This window comes from Hydra vulgaris, chromosome 11 (assembly GCF_038396675.1).
Source record: "Hydra vulgaris chromosome 11, alternate assembly HydraT2T_AEP".
Taxonomy (NCBI): Eukaryota; Metazoa; Cnidaria; class Hydrozoa; order Anthoathecata; family Hydridae; genus Hydra; species Hydra vulgaris.
In genome coordinates, this window is record NC_088930.1 from 29,490,259 (window position 1) to 29,512,986 (window position 22,728).

Sequence of the window (22,728 nt, forward strand, 5' to 3'; positions counted from 1 at the left end):
CCTGAACTGTTCATTAAAAAAACCTGAACAACTACGGTAGGTAACCTGAACTTTAGTTCAGGAAAAAGTTCCGGTAAATTATACGAACTTCAGGCGTTTTACCTGAACTAGTTTTCTTCAAAAAGTGCCAGACGAACATTCCGGCAATTCACCTGAACCTGAACTGAAACCTGAACAACCGCGATAGGTAACCTGAAATAGTTCTTTACAAAAACCTGAACTGGCGCAATAGCAAATATGAATCCGAACTAGTATTTAAAAAAATTAAATATGTAAGAAAGTTGCTTATAATGAGAAAATTTTCGGAGATTTAATATTTATATAGACTTCTTTGTTTGAAAAAAAATATTTCTAATATATGATCTAAAAGTAGAAGAATATTCAAATAAATTTTTAGAAAGAAGTTTTTTTTCCCAAGTTCTTCGCAGTAACGAAAATATCTTTTTTTTAAATGCTCAAGTATATTCAAATAAACATTTTTATAATAATTTCAATAGAATTAAAAATATCATTACAATTAGAATTTACATGTCAGATATATTTATAAATAACAAATGAAAAGTTACGCTATTAAAACTTTTATAAAAACTCCATTTTTTTAAGCTAAGTTTTGATTTTTTAAACATAATGATTTTTAAACATAGATCACGACATAAAAAATAAGCTGTAACATAAGAGTTTGTTTATATAAAAATGCTTTCAGTCTACAAGTAAATATTTTGAGTAAGATAAAATAAATATTTCCAAACAATTACTAGATAACTGTTATACAAGGTAACTTTTATTATATTGTGTATACCAATATGACTAAACTAGCCATATTGGTATACTTAGCCACATATATGTACAGATCACAAACTCAATATAAATTACAAAATAAAAAATTTATCGGTATCCATTAAAATAAAAACATTTAAAAGTTTATCCACTTCTTAATTTTTCATTAACAAACAATGACAGATCACTGCCACCTCTTGACAACGGCAAATCGTCATTAATACCCATAACTACACGTTGTAAAAAATGTAAAACATGTCTGCACTCTGGCGCATATTCAATATCGATAACAAAGTATAGTTTCAGTAAACGGTCTACTGCACGCAACATGCCATTTCTAATAGGAATAACATTGTCTTCTATAAAAATAAGGGACTGAATTAAGTTGCCTCAAGCCCCTAGTGTAATAACAAATGGATGCATGAAAGAGGTATGTCTATTTGCATCAATTATAGTCTCCATAGCTGTGTTGTCCTTTGTAAAAACAAAAATAATTAAGATACAATATAGAAGCGAAATTATTATTAACTTAGTTTATAGCACATACCATTTAGCTAGAAATAGTAAACTTAAAAACAAAAAACTTACAGGAAAGATTTGAATAAAGTGAGCTGCAACTTTAGCTGTAGGCGGTCAATCCTTATTTCTAGGAGGCACTTGAAGAATGTACGGAAGCAAGTGAAATGCAAATTCCATATTTCGATTTTTGATTTTTAAAAACATTTAAAAATTCAAACAGTACATATTTCAGAATAAAGAAAATAGTTTTAAATAGTTAGTGAAAGTTAAAAAATATAAAAACAGTAATTAAAGAAGACGATGTGACATACCACTTGAAGATATTAGTTGGTTGTCAAGCTCTAAAAGTAGTTGCTTAGCCATTGGATTCGTCTTTCTACGAGCCCAAGTAATAACATGAGGAGCCATATTCTCCCATTGCATAAGCAAATCTTGAGCATTTTCAAATGTTGCTGTAAACTCTCTCTCTGAAACTAATATAATGATAATTAAGAGTCCTTAAATATTTCTCAAACAAAAAATCAATTTTACTCTAGTAATACTCCAATATCAGTAATCCAAGACATTAGGATATACATTACAAATGTAAAAAACAAAACTACTTACATCAAATCCTAAATCTTTAAATGGGGGAAATTTCCGAATAAACTCATGAAAAGGCGGTTTTGATGACATAATCCAGTTTCTTCGTGATATTCTAGTTTTTTCAAGAATAAATTGTTTTCGATCATACTGAATGTCATGAAATGACAACTCACTCATAATGTTTCGCTCTTCATTTGAAAAAGGAACTAAAAAAAATAGTTAAGCATCATTTGTTGTATATATAAGTATGACTTACAGTTTTATTAGGCTTACCTGCAACATCAAAAGTTGTTGGGGAAATGGATTTTCGTTTTCGAGTAGCTTGGGCATGGACACCATCAAACTTCAAAATTGTTTTCAACTGCTCCTCGATATGTCCATGAGGTGTTATTTTCTTTTTTTTGCCATTCACTTCAACTTCCTTATAAGCGCAATAGTAATTTTACTAAATATTTAAATAAGGATAGTGCAGTTAAAACAGCAAAGAAACTATTAATTACATTTAGATAACAAAGCTTAATAACATACATATCCTAGAGGTCCACCAGAGTGCAGTTTAGGAAAAGCGTTAATGATTGACATAGCAAGATTTGTTTTTGTTGCTCTTGATGGATACCTAAAGTAAATACATAATAAAGTAATAATAATAACCATAATATTTAAAAAATGTTATAGATTTAAGTTAAACAGATAGATTTCCTACCTGGTTACTTAGCATGATTCACCAACTTAACATTTATTTATTCTGTTCATTTTTTTATATAATCTTATTATAAAAAAATGTTTGAAAAAATTTACTATGCATAAAATATTCAGAAATAAAAGGATATTTAGAGCAAACTGTAAAATATCATGTAATGACTTACAAGTTTCCAACTTTATTGACCATAATGTTAACAAGAATATGAACCATTTCAAATCTGTACTTAAGTAACATTCCAGTTGTGTCATATTCAACAATGACAAGTTTACCTGTCTGATGCTCATCAAGCAATTTACGAACATCCTAAAAAAGAAGAAATTTTTTGAAAATATTTTCAGAAACTAAAACTAGTCCTTATAGTTTTAAAAAACAGTTAAAAATTAAATTAAAAAACTACAAATTTGATATTGTCTATTCGAAGTACTGGAGTATGAAGCACATCGCTATCACGTGAATATGTTGAATCTGAAGAGGGATTGGAATTTGATATATAACTAGTCTGATTAAGTGAAACATGGTTATTTGCAATAGTGAAATCAGTTTGTGAATAATCTGTCTGCGCATAATCTGTGGATTGTTCCTAAAACATAACAAATAATTCAATTTACTTAAATTTACATATTGCTATACTTTCAAAATTACTAAAAATAGCTCTCTCTTTATATATATATATATATATATATATATATATATATATATATATATATATATATATATATATATATATATATATATATATATATATATATAGATCTATAGTTTGTTGGCTTTGGGAAGAGCGGAAGGAAAAAAGTGATTCTTACGCCAACACATACGTCACTTTTAATTACTTTTGACTTTCGTCCAACATTTGCGTGTTGGACGAAAGTAAAAACCATTAATTTAATTACAAATAAATCGTTTTTTAAAAAAACCACAAAAACGCAAATTTAATTGACCAGAATGTTTTAAAAACATTGTGAATGTTTTTAACAATATAAACAATGTTTTTATTTTTATTTTTTTTAATAAATTGTTTTTATTTTTATTTTTTTTAATAAAATGTTTTTATTTTTATTTTTTTTACTGTAAATCATGCTCGGAGTGTTGCTACATCGACTATCTTATAGCCTGACTCGCAAGGGAGTGCTGCTACATCGACTGACAAATAGCCTGACTCGCAAGGGAGTGCTGCTACATCGACTGACAAATAGCCTGACTCGCAAGGGAGTGCTGCTACATCGACTGACAAATAGCCTGACCCGCAAGGGGGTGCTGCTACATCGACTGAGGGTTTGGTTGGGGCAGGCAGTCTATCATTATTAAAAAATAATAATTCCGGTCTTGCATTTTAATTTTTACTTTTTGTCAACAAAATATGGAAAAAACTTTCGGACAACATCTACAGGTTGTATATATATATATATATATATATATATATATATATATATATATATATATATATATATATATATATATATATATATATTCAATTTAAAATTAATTTAAAACAGTTTAAGGTCTGCATTTTATTTCCGACTAACTTTATTTTTCTAATTCTGAGGGTTGTATGTATGTATGTATGTAACTATATCTATAATAAACAGATTGTTTTTGCCATAGAACTTATCAGAAAGTATTAAACTACGTATAATAAATATTTACAATATGGCCAGATATTTCATGGGGTAGGTATAGAAAGTTATCTTGACATAGTTGATGATTCAAAATAATATGCATGAACTGGCAATTTATTTTCAAACAACGCACTGCATTAAGAGGTTTGTAATCTATTATGTCACATGTTCTTATACATAGTTTTTGGTTATCTAGTAAACAACAATAAGATAAAGATAGATTGCAATATTTGTGGACAACTCACTTTGTTGTGAAAAAATACACAACTTCACTATGAACAAAAATCTGGTCAATGTGAGCAAAACTTGGTTCACCATCACTATTTAATTCATAAAGAATTGTTTCACATGATCTGTATTTCTGGCCCAATATGGTAACACAATCAACAGCTAAAACTTCACTTTATTCACCAATAAAGGGAGTAATAAGATTTTTGTTCTCTAATTCTGAAACTAAAAACACTTCACCATTTTTTACATCAGCAATGGTTTTTAGGGGACCATGAGTCATCCAAACTAAGGCATGAGCAATTTGATGTTTATTTGCAATTGAAAAAGAAATGTTCTGAAAATTGCAAACAATATTTAATTTAATTTAAAAACTTTATTTTTTGTTGATGGTTACAATAGTTTTAACAAAAATAAACTAATTAAAATCAACACATTTAACAATTATAGACAATACACACTCACATGAAAATCGTTAAAAACAATAAATAATAAATAAACCAAAAAAAATCAAATAAATAAATTGACTATATATATATGTCCACATATATATAGTCAATTTTCGATTAATCTTTTAAAAAGTATTTAAAAACAAAAAACAAACTACAATTTACAATTTACAATATGAGCTAATCTTTTTGAAAAATTATGTTTGGCTTCATATCTTATAACAATCATGTGAAGAAGAGGTCCACTTCGTTTTATAATAGTTCCATAATGAATCATTTTGTGATGCTTATAAAGAAGTTTTTTCTCAGGATAACATTCTTTCATCAATGAATGATGTTCCATTACTAGTTCCTCAATATATGTGATTTGTAAACAATTTAAATTTGGAGATAAAATTACATCACACAATTGTTTTAAGATTTAGTAAAGTTTCCACTTTTGTGTATCTACTTTATCAATAACATCAGACAAAATAAGTGGCAAATACATAAACAGTGTAAGCATCTGAGTAGAGCGTTGACCTAGTAAAGAGTCAGTACTTTTCATGCGTGACTCATTAATAGTACTAGGTTTTGAGCTGCAGACTATACCATAATCCATAAACTTGATGCGCCTATTCAGTTCTGTAATGGACATACATTTGATATCATATAACACATGATAAAGAAACAATTTAACTTCACACAGAATAACTCCTTTAAAAGTATCATACATTATGTCTGCAGAATCATTTGAAGCAGGATGATAATAAGGCAATTCAGTTAAACAACTAAACCGTTTAATTCCACAATTCTTATTAGAAATTTCCCCATTTTGCATCTGGTGAACTTAAAGTTGTATAAAATATTGGTTCTTAGAGCTTGTTTGTCTTCTTTAAAAACATGCTGGATGTCAACTTTTGATATCATACACATGTCACATGGAAATGAAACAGTGCTGAAATTTTCCATATATCCTAGTTTAGAGTGCAGACCTAAATTGTCTCCAACAATTTGAGTTAGCAAACATCTAAAGTTAGTTTTTTTGCCATCCATAAAAATATTAAATCCTTTTGTCATGAAGTTTTTGCAATTCATTTACGATCACTTTTATCACTGGCTCTGCTGAATATTTCTTTATGTCTATTGCATGAGTTAATGCTAACATATGAATATTGTTTAAGGATGAGTTTGCTGTGTGAGGAAAGTTCTTAATCACAAAATAAAAAGCACCAAGGTTATGAATGCCTGTTTTTGATCCAAGAGGATTTGTGGTCTCTGCTTCATCGAAGTATATTTGAATAAACAAAGGGAAACTTTTAGGAAATTTAAACTTAGCATATGCCATTAACTTTTTACCATTTTCACCACAAAACCAATCTTCAACAAATTCAAAATTAGATACTTGCTCCACTTTTAACATACTCATAGCTTTTGGCTGTAGCAACACAAGCTTTATTGTGCTTTCAATAGGTATGTAATAAAAACAAATCTTTTACTTTGACTTGTATTTGCTTTTTAGTCTTTCTGTCACGTTTTGTATCCCATCGTTCACCCATTAAATGTGGTACTGGTTCAACGTAAAGGCCTTTATTTTTCAAGTATGATAATATTCGATGTTGTGAATCAATTCCACTAAAAGGTGTTTTCCATCTGTTAAACTCTTCTGTTAATTTGTCTATTACATGCTTCTCACACTTACATGTTTCCAGTACTGAAACTGTTTTACCTAGTAAATAACTAAGTATGTCTTCAATTAGGTTTTGTAAACAGTTCTGAAGTACCTCAAGGAATAGAACTGGAAGGCATTAAAGCCATAATAAATTTTAATGCTGCTTGTGATATGCCATTCTCATCAACAATAGGTGAGGCAACATCTTTAATATTTTTCTCGCATCCTTTGTCTATTTTAATTTTACTTTTACCTTCAGAATTAGGTGTTACTGGATTTTCACAACTTATGTTAAATGTTCGATCAATATTAACTACAAAACCGGTATGATCTTTATTTATATGTTTTCTTAGCATATTATATGTCGTAAACAATCGTATACAACCACCGACATTGCACCGAAGTTGACAAGGCTCAAATAAAAGATGAACATTTCTCAAGTGATTTATGTAACAAGCAACAGTTGAAAAATCTTTGGGGCAAAGGTAACAACACATTGACATCCTTAAAAAAAGTAAATAATAATATTAAGTTCACCTTTTGTGCTGCAATGAGAGACTGAAGCTTTATTGCTTGACCCATTTTTATTCCAATACAATGAAACAAAACAGTGTTCATTTGCAAAAATGCATCTCCGTCAATATCTTCACCTTTAAATATTAAGTTTACGAAAGATAACATTTTCAAAGTTATTTCAACTAGTTAAATTTATGTAGTAAATACTTACTCGACAATTTCGCTGTTGTTTCCACAGAAATTCCTTTTGAAATCAAATGATTAATTAACTCTTGAGTGTTTAAATTTTTTAACATTACCGAGCACATTCTTTTAAAAAGCGAAAAATTAAGATTAAAAGTTCAGGTTTTTACAGGCTCTTGCGTTTTGTCTAAAGTTCAGGATTAATTTATATCAACAGTAACTGTTGATCTAAATTAATCCTGAACTGTTCAGGCAAAAGGTATCATGAGAACGCAACAATCGAACTTTTAGTTGTTTTGCCTGAAGTTTCAGGCGTAAAAAATAACCTGAACAGTTCATGTAAATTTTACCGGAACTTTTTTAGTATTTAGACTAAATAAAAAAGTACTATAGTACTTTAGAGTGTATAGATAATTATAATAAAAAACAGCATGTGTATGCTATGTATGATGCGCTTTTTTTTTTTTTTTTTTGCTTGGCAAAAAAAGTATTTTTTTTTATTATTATTTGCTGTTACAAAACAGACTACCGTACTGTAAGCTATATTTTATACTATAAATTTATAAACTGCACTGTTAGCTATATTTTCAGACAATGGCTTCAGGAAAAACATGAATAAAATTTACTGGCTAAACATTAAAAAAGAACTAGGTAACATCTGAAAAATTTCTGAATTTCATCTGTTTATTTGTACTTAACCATTTGACATTTTTATAGCACTACCAAGATGAGATGTAAAGTTAAATGTGCCCTTGCTTCTGGAAAAAGTTAAAAAGTTGAAATGCAGCAAGTTAGCAGAAAGAATGTGTAAAGAGAATTGGCAACAGAAAATAAGAGGTGTTTGCATTTTGAGAAAACTAGTAAACTTGTGAGGCAAAGTTGGATTCTACAAAAATTTCATACTCACAGAGCAGCAAATCCGAAACAAAATTACCAGCAAGATCAATGAGTACCAATTCCTAAAAAGATTCAAGGCTCTAAGTCTACCAGAAGGAAGCTACTGCAAGAAAGTAAACAACAAAAATGAAAGCAAAGTTAGTCTTCAGCTAAGTATGGATTAACTTCTAAACAATTGAATCCCAATTATGACAAGATATGGTATTGGTGTTTGACCATGAACCTGTTTATTGACATCTCTTTATAAAGCTGATGGTATTAATATTGAGGAGTTGAAGATCTCAAGCTAGTGATATGAAAGCTAGTGATTCACTTGACGCTAAAATTGTAAGGCCGTACACAAGTCATGAAAGGATAGCTATAAGCGTTTTCTTCTCCTGAAAGCTGTGTGCTGACACCACAGCTAGCAACACAAGAAAGAACAAAGGAACTATAAGGAATGTTATTGTTTATGCTTTGGGGAGGCCTGTTCTCTGGCTAAAGTTTAAACTAAAGAATTTTGCACCACAGCACTTCAGAGAAACACTTTCCAGAGAGGAGACTACAAGTATCTACTTCCTGGGTGCAGATCATAGATATGTAAATTACTGGATACGGCATAGGCAGAAATAATTGAAGCCAAGCAAAATTTACCTTGATGACAAAAGGGCAGAAAAGTTAAGTTTAATCAGCGTATATATTATGTATATACAATCACTAGTAAAATTTGAAAAGCACCAACAGAAAAAATGCTGAAAAAACAGATAAAGAAAAAAACGACAGTTTTTGAGAATACTTATGAAGAAAAGGTGATTAGTACAAAGAAAAAAATAAATGTAGAAGATTGTATGGAAACTGATTCAGACAATTTGCAAACTGTCAACAAGAAGTTGTCTTTTGTGTTGAATGCTTTTGTATTAAATACTTATAAATTACAGAAAAAATGTATCAAATGTGTAATGCAACAAAAGCGCAGACTCAAAAAAAAAGTTGCGAAACTTCAAAATATGATCAATGAATTACAAGAATAATGTTTTATTAGTGATGAAGCCACAACAACTCTAAATAGTCTTAGTCTTGGTGTTAAAGGGGCGGATAATGGACATAAATCTTATGGCTTTGTTAATTATGGAACAGGATTTAATAATGGTAGTGTTAGTGTTGCTAAAGATGATTTTGTTTTGTTGTTAGGTGCTGTTGATGGACATTGGAAGATCCCAATAGCATATTTTGTAACAGATGGACTTTGATGAGACATTTCTGAATGTCTCATCAAAGTTCATGGAGTTGAAGTTATTTCTTTAACTTTTGATGGTACAGCTGCAAATTTATCTATGTTGAAGATTCTTGGTGATGGCTTTTGTGATATAAGATATCTGAAACCATACTTTGAACATCCAGTAAGTGCAGAATCAGTATTTTTAATTCTTGATGCTTGCCGTATGTTAAAATTAGATAGAAATTGCTTTGGTGAAAAGAAATTGCTAAAAGACAGTAACATTGGTATTATTAATTATGCTTTCATTGAACAATTGTATGAGCTTCAATCAAAAGAAGGAATTCATGCTGCTAATAAACTGAAAAAACACTATATGGAATGGAAACAACAAAAAATGAAAGTGAAATCGGCAGTATAAACCTTCAAAGTGTTTCAGATGCCTTGATGTTTGTGCAAACAAGTTAAAATTAAAAGAGTTTCAAGATTGTAAACCAACTATCAATTTCATTCAGCTTATAGACAAAAGTTTTGATTTACTAAACAGTCAGAATTTTATTGGTAAAAATTATAAAGCTCCTATCTCTTTAAGCAATTTGAAACACTGTACAAATTTTGTCAATATAGTATGTCAGTACTTGTCCAGTTTGACAGACAGTGCTGATAACTTAATTTATAAAACAAACAGAAAAACCAGCTTCATTGGATTTATCTTTAGCCTTCAATCAGTAATTCAATTTAGCTGATGCTTGATATTATCTCCAGAGAGCCAATTTAAATTCTTGTTGACATACAAACTCAAGATCATATTGAAATGTTCTTTAGTGATGTTAAAAGTCAAGGTGGTTTTAATAGTATTCCATCACAAAACAGTTTATGACAATGTATTGGTTAGTACATCACTCATTACAAAACATAAAAACTGGTAATTGTTTAGCTCAGGATGCTGCAGAAATACTTTCTGTAACAAAAGGAATTGTGAATCATCAGGAATGTAAACTTAATGACAATGATTCAACTTTATTTATAGCTAATGAGGATATTACACCAGTAAGTATTATGGAACCATCACAATTGTCTAAATATTCTGAAGAAGTGGTGAAATATACAGGTGGTTCTACACCAGTAAGTATTATGGAACCATCACAATTGTCTAAATATTCTGAAGAAGTGGTGAAATATAATGCGGTAGTGGTGTAGTGGTAAAGCGCTCGCTTCATAAGCGAGAGGTTCCGAGTTCAATCCCCACCACGTCCCTGGTAGTACCGCGCTCAACTTGTTTCTCCGCGCAGCGGCCTTGTTCGTCAAGGTTCGTGTTTCGGAGTTATAGAGTTGAGAGAGGGTTATAACCTCAATTAAGTAGCCTCCTCATCTGTAGTGGCCTTCTGGGCCTTGGGGAAGTGTAATAACAAAAAAAAAAGGTGGACTTGTTAGTAGAAAACTGAAAAGATCTATTTAATATAAGGCCTGTACTGCATAACTGATGATAATTCACAAAGTTTACTTGTCGATCAAAAAAGTAGAGGTGGTCTACTTCATCCATCAAAAGATGTTATTGTAATTTGTTCTTTTGTTGAAAAGTTTATAAGACAGTATTCCAGGCAACTTTTTATGAAATTTATTCCATATTTAAAAATAACTATCCGTCGTCAACAATTTTCTAAAGCAATTTTTCAAAGACTTACAAATCACATCCAGGAACTTCCAGTGGAAGATAATCATTTGGTTAAACTGGTCAATTTGATTAAAGACGTCTATTTAGATGTACGTTTATACCATGTCTCATCCTGCGCAACAAATTATATACAAGGAGTACAAGTTCGAAACAAACTAACCAAACTTGTGTTGGTCAAAAATCAGTAAAAGAAATTAATGTCTACATTATATATTCATATTATATATATATATTTTTTTATATATGTATATTTTATTTGCTAGTACAACTTCACTTTAAATAACTGTTTATTATCAAATCCTCGGGTGTCTTGACTCAAGTGATAAACTGTTAATAGGCTCAAGTCATGAGCCTAATAACTTAATAATTAAAATTGTACAAGCTCATTAAATAAATTCTCTTGAAACATATTAATACATATTACTATTAATAAAGTTTTTGTAATATGCTTTACAATACATATGAAATATGCTTTACAATACATATATTATATTACATTTATTAAACTATTATTTATGAATTTTTCTAAAATTGTTTTGCTCCCTCTACGTCACTTTTTCAACTGTTAGCTCGGCTTCAAAATGTTTTCCAAAATTATATCGTCAAGTATGCCTATGCCATATCCAGTAATTTATATGTCTATGTTGCAAATATACCTAATTTCTTCTTTAAGCAGCCGGCAGTCCACCATGAGGCCAGGTTTATGATTTACTGTCTTTTCCTTCTTGTCCTGCAGATGACACAGAACTATCATCGAAAGATTTAAAAACATTAGTGTCTGCTACTCTCAAGAACATAAACACTGCTATTAACTACATTGTTTTTTAATGGTTTATTCTTTCTGAAGAGCCCTATGGCAACTCAAGCTCCTTTAAATGACCTAAGAGCTTTTGAGATGATTACAAAGCCAATGCAGAGAGGGAAAAGTTCTCAACAAAAGCCTTCTATGACACGCTTGGTAGGTACCAAGTAGGTGCCAAAACCACAAGCTGGAGAGCTAGATAGCTCCCCAGCTTGTGATTTTGTTTCTTGCTGACGGGGATCTAGATGCCGACATCAAGAACAACATCCTTAACAAATTGCTGTGTTTTGCCGTTCCAGAAAAAAAATATATGATGCTTGATAAACCTGGAATCCACCCAGTTGTTGTTCCAATGTCATCTCTTGATGATTTTGTCACTGAGCAAAGTTATCTTCTCTTTTTTCTCCAAGAAATCACTAAGGAAGTGCTTTTGCTGTGGAGGGAGAAGGGTATAGCTGCTTGCAAAAGTGAGAGAGCCTTAAAGTCATTTGTCAAGTTCTCTGCTTGTGCAAATCAGCTTGCAGTGGTAAATGATTGGGCAAAACGTAACATAAAGCTGATCCAAGACTTTATTGAAAGGACAAATAATGAGGATAGACTTCAGGATACTCTTCAGGTTATTACTAAACATTATACAGACCTGTAGCGTGTAATTGTTAGGGGGAGGGAGTCGTTTTTGAAAAATTAGGCAATATAGAATAGCAAAAACAAATCATGCTCATTTTTAATAACAAATAAAGTCAATTGCACCTAACAATTTACACCTAACAACCCCTTCCCCTCACCCAATGTACGCACATGCTATACAATAATGTCCGTAAAACTGTTTAAAGTATTTCCATATTATTTTATTTAATAAACTAAACTATTAATTTCAAATGCTTGGAATTTTAGAGCCTGGATTATTTAATTATTATACAAAATAACCTGCCTTTTTAAGTTTATTTATTATTTTCTAGGTTGTCCATAAAAACAGACAGCAAGTATCCAAGAAAGTTATAAAGAAGTACCTGAAGAACATCTAATAAGTATCACCACTGTCATCACATTTTTCTTGCTTTTCAACTCAATTTAGAACTATTATCTGAAATAAAATTGTCACACAAAATCTATATCTTCCTTATTCTATTAGATATATTTTATATCGAAACCAGTTTTTTGTGAGTGTTTTAAATTTAGAACTATCTATATATATTAAATCTATATTCGGACCTTTAAAATATAATATTCGGGAAAAAATCTATTATATAGAAATTGTCTAAAACCACCTACTTTACCTTCGAGTTGATTTGGAAGCCTGAAATTTTCACCATAAGCTACCAATACATAATGATAGCAATTAAACTTTTCCACATTTTGATTTTCGAAAAAAAAGTTATTGAGCCACCCTAATAAATATGTATATATATATATATATATGTGTATATATATATGTATGTATATATATATCGTCGCATGAGAATTATAGGGTTCTATCTGCATTTTTTTATGTTGTGAGAACTTAACTTTCGATATTTAATTTTAAAATGTTTTAATGCTATTATTCTTTAAGTTATAAATTACAAGTCGTTTATGTTATTATGGTTTCATTATTAAAAATATATTATTACTCATAATATTTTCAAAGTTGTTTGTTTTTATCATTAATTATTAATTAAAACTTTAATTGTTAGATTCTTTTAACATTAAAAAATGCAGATAGAACCCTATAATTTTCATGCGACAATATGTATAAATATATATATATATATATATATATATATATATATATATATATATATATATATATATATATATATATATATATCTTGAGCAACGCAATAACAATAATTGTGAATATATTTTAAAGAAAAACACGATATTTTTTAATCTTGACATTTCGTAGTTAACATACTACATTTTCAAAAGATAAAATTACAAATTTAAAACTCTGTATATAAATATAAAATCAAAATTTGAAGACATTACAGAGAAATATTAACAGACAAATAGAATTGTTATAAACCTATAAAAATTATAATACAAATTATAATACCGTAAATAGCAAAAAAATAAAATACTTATTGATAAGAACATCTAAAAAGGCAATTTGATTATCTTGTATTTTTTCCATCGTAAATTTTAAGTTTTTATGTTGTTTATTGAGATGTGTAAAAAATTCCTGAGCTTCAAACTCTGAATTAAAAACAGCGATAATATCATCCACATAACGTTTATAAAAAATCGCTATGGAGGAAGAGCAATTACTAACCCATTTTTGTTCGTGAAACCCAATAAAAATATTAGCTAGAATTGGCGCTAAAGGAGAACCCATGGCAACGCCATCTAATTGATCATAATACTTCCCGTTGAATAAGAAATGAGAACCGGATGTTGAAATTTGAAGTAGTTTTTTGAACTAAGCTTTAAAAAAATATTTTAAACACGTTTCATCTTTAAAGTATAAATCAGTAGCTATATCTATAGTTTCATTAAGTGGAATATTAGTAAATAAGCTTTCAACATCATAGGAAACAATATATTTGTTAGTTATATCAACTTGTTTTAATTTCTCAACAAAAGAAAAAGAGTCACAGGTGGAGTAAAATTTAGGTATATAAGGAGACAATAAATCAGAAAAATATTTGGCAAGTTTATAATTATATGTCCCGATTGTTGAAATAATTGGTCTAAAAGGTGGTAGAGAAGAATCTTTACTGAGGTTGTGCATCTTAGGTAAAGCATAATTTCTTGCTGTTTGTGAACCAACAGGATAAATGTTATAGTAAACATCATTTTCAAAACAATTATTATTTTTTTAGTTTCCTAAGATACCCTTGTAAAGATTGTTCTCTTTTAATAGTTGGTTCGTCTTTTAACTCCTTAAATTTAGTTTTATCACTTATAATATTAGTTAAAGAATTAATATAGTCAACCTTATTAAAAATAATTATAACATTCCCTTTGTCTGGTTTTGTGATTATAATGCTTTCATTTTTCTTTAGTCTCTTCAATATTTTGTGTTTCCTTAGATAACCTTCAGATGGTGTGTATTTATATACATAATTGTTCGCTAAATTTTTTTTTTTTATAAAACATCTTCGCTTCCAACAAGGCCACTAATTAAAGTTGGAAGTTACTGAAAGAGAAAAGATGAAGATTGTAGAGCAAGATAACGATTGGCGGACGACTTAAAGGATTGCAAATTATATGAATCAGGAAAACAAGATGAAGGAAGCGAATTCCAAAGAACTGATGTCGCGGAAAAAAACTAGTCAAATAAGCGTTTTTAGAGCACAACAGGAACAGTCACAGAAAAAGGATGAGACTTAATTGAATGACGAGTAACACGAGAATGAATTTTAGTAGATGGCACAAGAGACGTTAGCTCTTTAGAGCAGTGCCCATTATAGTATTTGTAGAAAAGAGAAAGAGAAGCAACATTACGACGATGTGATAATGGTTGGAGGTTGGCTGCAAGAGCAGGTCCAACTATGTTTACAATGCGTTTTTGCACCTTGTCTAAAAGAGAAAGGGCATCGTTAGAAGATCTGCCCCAGATATGGCAACAGTATTCCATATAAGGCCGGATTTGAGATTTATAGAGATAGAGAATAGAATCCGAAGTAAGAAAGTGACGAGCTCGATAAAGAGATGCAACCTTAGCAGATGCTAATTTTGCAACTGATTTGATATATGGATTTATTGTTGTCTGTTAATATTTCTCTGTAATGTCTTCAAATTTTGATTTTATACTTATATCCAGAGTTTTAAATTTGTAATTTCATCTTTTGAAAATGTAGTATGTGAACTACGAAACATGTCAAGGTTAAAAAAATCGTGTTTTTCTTTAAAATATATATACATATATATATATATATATATATATATATATATATATATATATATATATATATATATATATATTTATATTTATATATATATATATAATATATATATATATATATATATATATATATATATATATATATATATATATATATGTGTATATGTATATGTATATTTTTTTAAATGTAGACATCATGTATGAGAGTATGTAAACTAAAAAAATAAATTTAATATCGAGTTTCTCTCGATATTAAATTTATTTTTTTAAATAAATTTTTGCTGGATTGTTGTGACCAGCGTCTTCAACTTGAAAGTTTTTTTTAAAAAAAAAACGCCGGTTCTATTTTATGTCAATGGGATGGTTTCATCTTTTTCCGACGTAAGTGAGCCATAAATGGTGTCCAAAATTTTGTTGACACAGATTTTCCCTCATCTAAATTGATACCGTTTTGTTAAGAGGCACATTGGTGTACTGTATTTCAAGTGCCTCACAAACTTTCCTATCACACTTTTTTGTAACGCTTTGTAACGATCCCTCATGATAAAGCAATAAAAAAGATTCGAGAACAAATTGGACCAACTAAAATTATCAATGAGGATACGACACAAAGTTACGCAATGAAAATCAAAGTCCAACTATCAAAATTAAATAAAAAAGGTTGGTTCACAAAAGATGAATATGAGTGTATTTATCCCAGTGACCGGATACCACCTCGTATGTATGGTGTAGTGAAGGCTCATAAGCCTGAACAATCTTACCCAATGCGAATTGTAGTATCCACAATAGGCACACCAAACTACGGAATCTCAAATTACTTAGTAAAAGTAATACAACCAATATTAAATGAAAACCCAACTCGATTAAAAAATTCGCAACAATTCGTAAAAAAAGCAAAATTGTGGGACATATCCAGTGACGAAATTCAGGTATCATTAGACGTTATAAACTTATACCCGTCAATTTCTTTTAAAGGAGCAAATGATGTATTCATAAGTTTATTGGAGATGAGCGATAATTTTAAAAAAGCGACAAAATTAAATATGAAAGAAATAAAAATTCTGATAGAACTATGTTTATACCGACCATAATTTTTATGGAACAATGAAATACATGAACTTGAAAATTCAGGTCCGATAGGTCTTTCCTTATTGTAGTTTTAGCTGAATCTTTTCTTCAATATTTTGAAAAAAGAGCACTTAATATAGCGCTGAAAAACAACCCACTTATTGATTTAAAGTCATTTTATAGATACGTAGATGACAGTCATGCGAGAGTCCCTAAAATTGCCCAGGCTGATCAATTTAAGACAATACTTAACAACTGCATCCAAAAATACAATATACTATCGAATTTGAAAATGACAAAAAAACACTAAATTTTCTAGACATATGCATAATAAATAACAAAAATGGTAAATACGAATTTAAAATACACAGAAAAGATGCAATTACTAACATTCAAGTTAAGGCAACATCAAACCATGACCCACAAATTTTAAATGGAATATTCAAGGGTTTCGTACATAGAGCATTTAATGTATGCATTCAGAAACATATAGAAAATGAACTTTAATTCCTTATTCAAGTATTTGTCAAAAATAGCTACAAACAGTCCAATCTCATAAAAATCATAAAAGATATAAAACGAAAGAACAAAAAGTCACTAGTGACTACTAAAAACATTGAAAACATCACCAGTATGTATCCTACGATTTCATTACCTTGGGTACCAATATTGTCTCCCAAATTACGTAAGGTGTTTTAGAAGGCAGGATATAAAACGGTCTTTAAATCAAACCTGAACCTAGAGACAATATTAACATCAAGAAATAAATCCAAACTACAAATGAACAGCCACCCAGGAGTCTACCTTATTAAATGTCATTGTAGCAAAAAGTATATAGGTGAAACGAAAATGCGAATAAAAACACGCATGCATCAACGCAAAAACAGTACAATAGGAAATAAAACAGAACGATCTGCATTAGCCACACACATGAGACATTGTACACAACAAATTAACTAGGACAGTTGCAGAACTCTAATAATTGATGCTAAAAAGTTTGATAGGAAAGTTCGTGAGGTACTTGAAATATAGTACCACCAATGTGCCCCTCGACAAAACGGTATCAATTTAGATGAGGGACAGTATGTGTCAACAAAATTTCGGACACCATTTATGGTGCACTTACGTCGGAAAAAGATGAAACCATCCCATTGACATAAAATAGAACTGCCGTTTTTTAAAAAAAAAAAAACTTTCAAGCTGAGGACGCTGGTCACAACAATCCAGCGAAAATTTCTTTTAAAAAATAAATTTAGTATCGAGAGAAACTCGTGTTTATTGACGTTCGTAAATAGGGCCATCACGTTTTTTGTTATATTGTCAGCATTAATTCACCTTTCAAACGTAAAGTTCACAATTTTTCATAATTATTTACGACATTATTACAAATTATTGTGTAGGCAACACTATTTTGTTGCTAGCAACACTGTATTTTGCATGTTTTGACAAGTAAAACCGTAAAATTGTGTTCAGTTACCATTTGTAGAGTGCCGAAGCTTGTTGTGTGTGTGTTGAGGATCTTTCTTCAAACGTTATTTTTAACTGACTATTTTTCAAAATTTTAATTTTTTAAGTGTTTTATTAAGTGAAAGACTTCTTTGAAAGTAGTTTTTCCAAAAATATACATTATTTCAACTTTTTTTAATTTTCTTTTACATATTTTTGTAGTGAGTTTATTTGTCTTTTAAATTTTTTAAAGTTTCTGACAATGGGTTAAAAAAAAGATGTGAATGTTTGTAAAAAAAGTGAAATAATGTCACTTAAGCAACACTAACTATTCTCAATGAGAAATTTCAAGAAGAATTGGCGTTTCTAGGCAGACTGTGCAAAGAATAGCATCAAAAATAAAAAATGGCGAAAACCCTATATCCACACTCCGTAAAAACTGTAAAGGAAAACGCCTTTCAACGCCAATGTCTAAGAGAATTATTAGGAATATTTGCTTGGAGAATAGAAAGAAACCCAGAAAAATAATTACAACATTGATTAAAGATGCTGGAATTAATATTAGTGATCGCACAGTCAGGAGACGCTTAACGGATAAAAGACTAAAATGGGTTATAAAACACCGCAATATGTCAACAGATGATTGGAGAAAGGTATTTATTTCTTAAACATGTCATTTTCTGCTTTATTTCTCGATTTTCTTTAGATTAATGAAAGACTAACATTTTTTGAAACATTTGTTTTCAGGTGTGCTTTTCTGATAAATCCACGTTTCAGATCTTGGACGACAAAGCCTCATTTGTGCGACGAAGGGTGGGTGAAAAATTTAATCCAGACTGCATTATCGAGACAGTAAAACATCCATTGTCAATTAAGGTGTGGTCCGTTATATGTGGTAAGGGTACGGGAAGGCTTTACATAGTCCAAGGAACAATGAGGCAGGACCAATACAAAGAAGTTTTGGAGCAAAAGCTCATTCCTAATGCAAGATTCTGCCCCATGCCATACGGCAAAATCCATTAAAAAGTTTCTTGGAGAGAAAAAAATTCCACTGCTGGATTGGCCAGGAAATTCCCCGGATCTTAATCCTATAGAAAATCTGTAGGAGTTTCTTCAAAAGAACTGGTGACAAATAAAAGCCAGCTTATTGAAAAACTAATTGAAGCTTGGCATCGAAACCCTCACATAAAAGAATTGCCACAGAAATGCATTGACAGCATGCCACGGAGAGTAGAAGCTGTTATAGCAGCAAAGGGTGGATTTACAAAATATTGATAACATTACAATTTTTATATATAAAAAATAAAAATTCGTTTGTTTTTATATTTATATTTGATAATAAACAACTATTCTTTAAATTTTTAATTATTTTTTTACCGTAAACTTTTATTTTTTTTTTACATTATGGATAAAATTTCACAAAAATGTGTAGAAAACTCAATGGCCCTATTTCAATGGCCACCCACTACAGTGGCTGTATATATATGTATATACATATACATATATATACAGCCCTCCCGGGCCCCCGAAAAAAAATTTGATGGTCATCCTGATCTAAAATTTTTAGACTTACATAAATACTAGAGAGTTATTATCTTCAACTTATTTAAAAAAATACGTAAAAACATTTATATTATTTATGTAACCTTCAAGGAAAACTTGAAATATTTTTTACCTGTGACTTTTTCAATAGAATTTTTATGGAAAATTTCCAAAAATGTGTTCTTTATAAAATTGTTAATTAATTTTAGTTAAATTATATGAAAGAAATCATTTGATATGTAATATGTATTTTTAGGCCAGCAAGTTTTATTTTGGTTAGCCCCGTGTTATATTGAAAGCAAATATTTTACGATATACTCCACTGCCTGAAATGTGATTGATTGTCCTACAACATAAACCATTGGCTGTTAAAAACAAGATTATGTAAAATCATTTGTTTTTGCATTAAATAAACAATTTTTCATTCCTTACCTCACGTTATTTCTTTAATACTGTGCACATTAATTTTTTTTCTTTTCAAATTTGTTGTTGTTGTTTATTTTATTAGTAATTTAATTGCTCATATTAGCATGAAAAATAAGTAGCCATTAAACATGAAAAATAAATATGAAGAGCATTTGCAAAACGCGCAAAGTCCACATAAATTGATTTTTAAAAAAACGACAAAAAAATGAATTAATGATAAAATGAATGTATACATATATGTATGTATCAAAAAAACCTATTTTCAAAACTAAAATGTATTATATTGGGTCTCAAAAGAAAACCATTCATGAAGTTTTTCTAAAATGTAAATGGATTTAAAGGGTCACCTCGAGTCTAAATTTTGTAACAAAACCCTGAATTTAAAAAAAAATTACTTTCAATTTTTTATATAGTTATAAAACCAAATAACTACATAAATGGTGCACTACGAGTTCAAAGTGGCCAGAGCTTTATTCTGATTTATTTTTTTAAATAGAAATTAAGTTTTATGCAATTTTTTTGCTTTGAAATGATATTAACGGTATTTAAACTCAAAGTAAATTCGTTTTCTGTAAAGAAAGTTTAAATCCTAATTGTTTTTTTAAGTCCATTAATGTAAACTTTCGGGAAACTAAAAAAGAAAACTACACTAACCGCTTAGTAAATTTTTGTTAATGGTTTAATAATTTTTTTTTTCAAAGAGATTTTTTTCACCTTGAAAAGAAACATATTTTTTTATATTTATTTTTAAAAAACCTATAAACCAATTAACGCTGTGGACTTCAGCCCTTTCAACATTTAACAAATAATTACTGCTAATTTTGTTATGATTTTATTTTTGATTTTAATGATGTCATAAACTGCAATAAATCTTTATAAAGTGTATATTTATGAACTGTTTACAAATTTCAACAAAAAATATAAGAAAAAAAGGTCTATTGCAGCAATTTTATCAGCTATGCCTAATCATTTTTCCCAACATCTTCTGCTTCACCATCGTTGCTTTCGACGGTAGGCCATTGCAGTAGTTCATTATAAAAGTCAATAAGATCATATGGGATATACTTAAAACATTTTCTTAAGTCATTCAATATAGCAGATTTTATTTGAATCTTTCCGTTTGGGTAAATAAGATGTTCTGGCAGGTTCACACTTTCTTGAGTATTTTTTCTTATCTTAAAAGTATGTTTGACAATACCATTTATAATTTCACTGACTTTACATTGACTTATAATGTCACAATCGTATTGAAAATGGTAAAGTTTGCAGATTACAAATTGAAATTTGTTGGTTTCTGGGTTTTTTCATAGTTTCGACTGAGGTAAAGTTTCTTTTATAGTGGACTGGCCACCAACTTTTAACATCGTAAACCAGAGATAAACTTTCTTCGTTTTGATTTAACTTCTCTGATTTAAATTTGGTTCCGATAAAGCCTTTTTAACGGCGTCCTTTATTCTTAAAATCGTTTTATCCTAATTTCCATTGTAGTCCATCTTGTATTGCAATCCACAAGTAAAGCTAATTCAATAAGTTCTTTCAGTTCCATATCTCTCTAATACATCTCTGAAACATAAAATTGCTCGAGAAGTTCTCGATAAAGAATTCTCGAGATTAAACATGATGTGGTGTACTAGGTGCATCAATAAAACAGTGGTGTATTAGGTGGGAGATGGGCGTTTATTTGTAAAAAAAGTTAATTAAAATCAAGATAATGAACTATAATATCAGTGTTCACACTGTTAAAAACGCGTAAAGCTTTTATTTATCTACCTGTAACAGCAAATAAACCTATATTTCGAATATACAATTATTTATTTACCTAATTATACTCTTAACAGAATTGTGGCAATTGTAACAATTCATCGTTTACTTATTACATCGTTACTGCTTTATAAATTTCCACGCGTCTATGGCAGAAAAGAATGCCGAGACTTTTTGTTTAAAAAAAAATCTTTTATAATCATAATTAACACAGTCAATGGATTTTTAACGTAGTTTGGTGTATCATAACTTATGTGAATGTACAGTGACAGATGTTCATAAAACTAAAATGACTTTGCAGTCGGTAAACGACTCACTCCCCACTTGAAACCTACTCGCGCCGGCCCGTCATTCACAGGTGTGTGTGCACTAATATCTTCAGCAATCACGATTGAACTACAAATGAAATCCATTTTAATTAGGGAAATAAAGGATATCATGTTTTCCTAACTTGTCTATACTCTACAAAATCGACTTGACTCTTCCTTTTACATCTTTGCTTTACATCTTGCTTAAGATAAGAGAAGTTTTAGTAGACTAAAGATCAAAAATTATCTGTGATCAACAATGACAAAACGGTGTCTTTTTGGATTTACATTATTTTAATTGAATGTGAGCTTGCTGAAAGCATTGACTATGAATTATCAACAAACCATTTTACTTTAACCAAGTGGGCAAAAACGTCCGTAAGAAGTTATACAACGCCTTATAGACGTCACAAGTCCGTATGTTATTCTTACGTCGTCCAACGAACATTCTGTACCCGTTGGAAATGAAATCTCGCAGAAAAAAATTTGCATAAACTAGCAGGAAAGTAAATTTACTTTTTAATGTTTGTTAATTCTATTTTTGTATTTTCAATC

The 22,728-nt window shown here is 29.7% G+C and overlaps 2 protein-coding genes across 4 annotated transcripts in view; one reads left to right on the forward strand and one right to left on the reverse strand.

Moving 5' to 3' along the window:
• Positions 1 to 20,109, forward strand: part of LOC100205268 (protein LSM12 homolog B) — a 60,781-nt gene extending 40,672 nt beyond the window's left edge. The window contains exon 4 of one of the 2 annotated variants that reach the window (XM_065810706.1): positions 19,935 to 20,109. In XM_065810706.1, the coding sequence (XP_065666778.1) occupies positions 19,935 to 19,958 (24 nt within the window). In that variant the 3' untranslated portion in view covers positions 19,959 to 20,109. Of the gene's footprint in view, positions 1 to 12,755; positions 12,837 to 19,934 lie in introns of those variants that run through there. The other variant, XM_065810705.1, reaches the window with a different exon arrangement.
• LOC136087569 (uncharacterized) lies at positions 1,901 to 7,478 on the reverse strand. 2 transcript variants are annotated; one of them, XR_010641888.1, is made up of 7 exons: positions 7,256 to 7,478; positions 7,066 to 7,178; positions 2,982 to 3,164; positions 2,748 to 2,887; positions 2,410 to 2,497; positions 2,155 to 2,326; positions 1,901 to 2,087 (listed from the first exon to the last, which is right to left on the reverse strand). XR_010641888.1 is itself a non-coding variant. In XM_065810704.1 (6 exons), exons 1-6 carry the CDS (start codon positions 7,350 to 7,352, stop codon positions 2,324 to 2,326), a joined length of 624 nt encoding a protein of 207 aa, XP_065666776.1. In that variant the 5' UTR covers positions 7,353 to 7,478; the 3' UTR covers positions 1,901 to 2,323. The 2 variants fall into 2 exon arrangements, 1 of the variants encoding a protein (XP_065666776.1); XM_065810704.1 differs by having other exon boundaries at positions 1,901 to 2,326.
• Positions 20,110 to 22,728: the final 2,619 nt, after the last annotated feature.